Source organism: Elgaria multicarinata, chromosome 3 (assembly GCF_023053635.1).
Source record: "Elgaria multicarinata webbii isolate HBS135686 ecotype San Diego chromosome 3, rElgMul1.1.pri, whole genome shotgun sequence".
Lineage (NCBI taxonomy): Eukaryota > Metazoa > Chordata > Lepidosauria > Squamata > Anguidae > Elgaria > Elgaria multicarinata.
The window spans coordinates 139,052,724-139,057,610 of NC_086173.1; the positions used below are offsets into that span (position 1 = coordinate 139,052,724).

Consider the following 4,887-nt stretch of genomic DNA (forward strand, 5'->3'; position numbering starts at 1 on the left):
TTCTGGAATGCTGAGCTGGCGAAGAGCAAGCAGAGAAAGTGGCTGCTGGGCTCTCTGGGCTTCCCTTCGCGGCGCCCGCCCCCCCCCCCCTTTTCTTCTTTTGCCCCTTTGCAAATTTAATTGTCCTGATTCTGGTTTTATGGGCGAGATCCGGCTGCTGCTCTTCAGTCCCGCTGTGCTTTTCTCTCCTCCCCGCCCTTGCCGTGTGGCCGCGCAGAGATGGCCTCGTCGGCTTCGCTGGAGACGGTCATGCCTTCTGCCTGCGTCCGGAGCGGAGCGGCCAACCCGGCCAAGACTCTGGCCTTCTCCATCGAGAGGATCATGGCCAAGAGCGCCGAGCCGCCGCCGCCGCCGCCGCCCCACCAGCCCCACCAGCCCCACAAGCCTGCCGCCGCCGCCGCCGCCGCCTTCGAGGCGAGGCCGAGCGAGTCGCCCACCAAGAAGCTGCTGAGCCTGTGCTCGCCCATCCCGTGCGTGATCCCGATCCAGCCCCTGGCCGGCTACGAGGTGCCCGCCTCGAAGACGCTGCTCAACTACTCGGAGCTGTGGAAAAGCAGCCTGAGGAACTGCGGCTCGGCGGCGCTGGGCGGCGGCGGCGGCGGCTCCTCGACGGCGGCGGGCGGCTTCTGCAAAGCCGGCTGCGGCGCGTGCTGCAAGGGGGACCTGCTGCACCACCACCACCACCACCACCATCACCACCACCACCTGGGCCAGGCCGCGCTGCCCGGCCCGGCCCGCGGCGGGGTGATCAAGCCCCAGGTGATCAACCAGGCCCTGGCCATGCCGGCCAACGGATCTAGCCTCTACTACTTCAACTACCTGGACTCCTCCTCCTACCACCCGTCGGACATCCTGCACGGGCAGCTCTTCGCCTCCAGCCTGCTCCACTCGCCCAGCGCCGCCGCCGCCGCCGCCGCCGCCGCCGCCCTGTCGGCCCACCAGAAACTCTTCCTCTTGGAAAACGCCAAGCTGGCCGCCTTGGCCCCCCCGCCGCCTCCGCCGCCGCCCCCGGAGAAGTTCCCCAACGCCCAGTATCCCCACAAGGAGCGCCTCCCCGGGCAGCTGGACCAAGTCATGAAGGAGAACACGGGCCTGGCCGGGGAGAGGCACGGCGCCAAAGCCCAGCACGCCAAACTCGCCGGCGGTGGCGGCGGCGGCGCCTCGGCCGACGGCAAGCCCAAGAACTTTACCTGCGAGGTGTGCGGCAAGGTATGGTGGAACGGGGGGGGGCACCCGACACCTGGCCCTCGGGGCAGCGGGGCTGGACTCCGCCGAGAGGATCTCCCTGCTTTCCGGGGGACTGGGGGGACAGGACAGAAGCAGAATTCCTAGAATGCTGCCCCACCCCGACCCCCAAAATAGTCCCACGTGTTTTAACAATATTTAAAGGGGGGGAGATCATCCCCACAGTCACACACACCTCCCAATCTTTTCCATCGTTACAATTAGGATTGGTATTAGGCGATAGTATTTTTTATTATTATTATTATTATTATTATTATTATTATTATTATTATTATTATTGCAACTATTACAGAGAGGCTTGTCAAAAGGACCATTACAATTTCGTGGTATTAGCTGAACTGAACCACACGTTTTTAGCGCCACGCTGCCCACCCACCCTGCAGCCCGGTGTAAAATAGCTTTTGACGGTGGTCCGTGAACCATCCGAGCAGGAATTGAGTAGTTCCACTTCAGTACTCCTCGCCTTGACACCTTTTCATGAAGGGCATTTTTGACATTTCCTAACAAATAAAACCAGTGCATAAAATACACCGCAAGTCGCCTAACATTGGCGCTGTATAAACGCTCCAGAGTCCTGTTCCCATTCCACAGATGGGCAGCGGTAGCACTGAGGTGAAGCCCTAGAAAGTATCCAGGGGAATTAATCTAGGCAAGGCGGAATGCCATATTCAAGGGATGACACTTGGGTACTTAAAAAAAAAAACACCTTTTCAAAAAGAAATCTCTCCCCCCCCCCCCCCGTTTTCTTTTCTTTTTTCTTTGGCAACCTTAGGTGGCTCACAGGTTTTGCGGAACCTTAAAAAGTTGCTTGCCTTGTGTTTCCTCGTAGGTGTTCAACGCCCATTATAATCTAACCCGGCACATGCCTGTCCACACGGGAGCCAGGCCCTTCGTCTGCAAAGTTTGCGGGAAAGGCTTCCGCCAGGCCAGCACGCTGTGTAGACACAAAATCATCCACACGCAGGTATGCGGAGCTAAGGTGAAGGAAGTGTCCGATTTGAAATGGGTATAGGCCACGCTTTCCCGGCTGTGGCCTCGAAGGAGAAAAATTGATGGATATTTTTTTCTGCCCGCTCTTTTATCTCTTTCAAATGCCCTCTTCTCGCCCCCCAACAGGAAAAACCCCATAAATGTAACCAATGCGGGAAAGCGTTCAATAGAAGTTCCACGCTAAATACTCACATTAGGATCCATGCGGGCTACAAACCTTTCGTGTGTGAATTTTGTGGCAAAGGATTTCATCAAAAAGGTATTTGCACAAAACGGCTTTTTTATTATTATTTCCATTTTCGATGGCAGGAGGAAGAACGGAGGGCCATGGGGGGATTTAAACATTATTACTAATTTATATAAGAGGGTGGGAGCTTACTATTTCAAGAAAGGAAAGCCGTTTTCGATTACTCCCTTTGTGGTTGGAAGTACGGAGAATCGAATTATTCCTTTGGAATCACCGTTTCACCAATTGTGCGGGAGAGTGGGGAAAATCGAAGAACGCTGCGGAAAGATTTTCCCACCGATTTTAAGGCGTCTGGTCAATTTCTGCTCCCAGGCGAGTTGAAGATTCCAAACAGAACGTTGCGAAGGTTCCAAATAGAATCTTGCGGTTCTTTTCGCATTCCAAGAACATAGCCACGGCATTGAAAGTGGACTGAGGCTCCTTCGAGGAGGAGGAGGAGGAGGAGGAGGAGGAGGAGGAGGAGGAGGAGGTGGTGGTGGTGGTGGTGACCCCTCCTCCCTGTCTCTCAAAAGTCCTGAGGGGGGTTGCCCTTGGGCACCAACGAAAGACTAGCTCAAACCCGTCACTTGCTGTTAACGGCGATTAAAATGAATTCAGTCCTCTCAGGGCGCGCGATCCGGCCAAAATGAAAGCACTTATGGGGTGGGGGAGAGACGACGGGAGCGGGGAGGGCAAGGGAGGGAAGACCCCGTTGATGTCAATGGGAGAGTTAAGCCACACGCTTCAATGCCTCCTTGTTAAATCCACGGAACATTAAAGTGCTTTTTGGGGGTCCGGATTGTGTCTTCGGACTGAAACTCAACGCCAAGAACGTGTCATTTTTCAAGGCCCCCCTGGGGTGAGTTTCCTGCCCCCTCTCGCGGGTCCAAAACGCCGCATGCTTTCCTAAACGGGAGAGGGTTGGGAAAATAAAATTTCCGAAAAGCCGGGCTGGAATAGGGCTGGAAATTCCTCACCGTCTCAACGACACGGTTTTAACTTTGAGCCGTCGCTGTCCTCCTCCCCACCGCTCCCGATTTTATTTTATTTTATTTTATTTTATTTTATGGGGGTCCTAATCCAGCCTCCCCCATTTGCTCTGGGTCAGGACGCTGACCCGGCCTCAAATGTTTTAATTCGTCGGTTGCCTGCTGCTCTGGCTTGATGCAGACTGAGTTTGACAACTTCTTGACTGTCCCTTGCAGGACACTTCCTAATGAAGCCTTGCAACAGGGACGCCTTTTTCCCAGCGGGAAATTATATATATATATATATATATATATATAAAATCTCGCGGGGGAGGAAGGAGAAGACCCGTTAGACACCGACCAAGCCCTCTTGAAACTAACCCTCCAATTTTCTCTCTCGGTCTCCCTTTCCCTTTTCTTTCCTTTCCTCCCCCCCCCCACCTCCACTTCCCCCCACCCCCCACCCCCAGGGAATTATAAAAACCACAAACTGACCCACAGCGGCGAAAAGCAGTACAAGTGCACCATCTGCAATAAAGCTTTCCACCAGATCTACAACTTGACCTTCCACATGCACACGCACAACGACAAGAAGCCTTTCACGTGCGTCACTTGCGGCAAAGGCTTTTGCAGGAACTTTGACTTAAAGAAACACGTGCGGAAGCTCCACGACACCGCCGCCGCCGCCGCCGCCGCCGCCGCCACGCCTTCCGCGAAAGAGCTCTCAAGGACCGCGCAAACCTAAAAATGACGTCTAAAAATAAATTGCAGGCGAGAGCAAGCGATGGATCGAGGCTTTTTCGGGAGGCCTGAAAAATCCTCCCCACCCGTCTGTCCCGCGAGTGCTGACGAGACAATCACTTCGTTCTTCTTCTTCTTTGGGGCTATACACAGTTATATAAATATATAGATATATAGATATATATATATTGCAAAGAAACTTATTTAAAACTCCGTTGCTGCTACGGATTCAACTACGGGAATAGCTGCGGATCGTGAGAAAGGGGAGGCGAAGTTCCTCCGAAGACTGTAAAGAGAGACACGCCGCGGTTGATCATGACTGTACATACGACTGTAAATTTAAATTTTAATGTACGCCCGAATAATTAAGGAATATATCTATGAGGCAATAAAAAAGATCGCTTAATAGGAGTCTTATTTCCAGCTCCCCCAAAACCTACAATTAAAAAAAAGAAATCAATTTCGGTTCCAAATTAATTATTGTGAAGGTGTGGGGCAGTGGGATGGGGGGGGTGATGGAATGAATTCTACCGGTAACTTCTTCCAGCGGACCCCATAGAAATGGGGGCGTTCTTCGCGTTCACTTTCAGTGGAGGGTTTTTGCCAAGAGCAGCTTCCCAATGAAATCGGGGCCGAGTGTCAAATTTTACAGGGAACCAAAATTGCGCCTGTTCTGCAACAGGGGTGTCAATTCGATTGCGCGTGTAAACCCGACTA

General features: G+C 53.3%; 1 protein-coding gene across 1 annotated transcript; it reads left to right on the top strand.

Annotated features, from left to right (window-relative positions):
- Positions 1–219: 219 nt before the first annotated feature.
- On the top strand, positions 220–4,174 carry FEZF2 (FEZ family zinc finger 2). The gene is made up of 4 exons (XM_063123426.1): positions 220–1,209; positions 2,075–2,209; positions 2,362–2,494; positions 3,900–4,174. The coding sequence occupies exons 1-4, from the start codon at positions 220–222 to the stop codon at positions 4,172–4,174; spliced, it is 1,533 nt and encodes a 510-aa protein (XP_062979496.1).
- Positions 4,175–4,887: the final 713 nt, after the last annotated feature.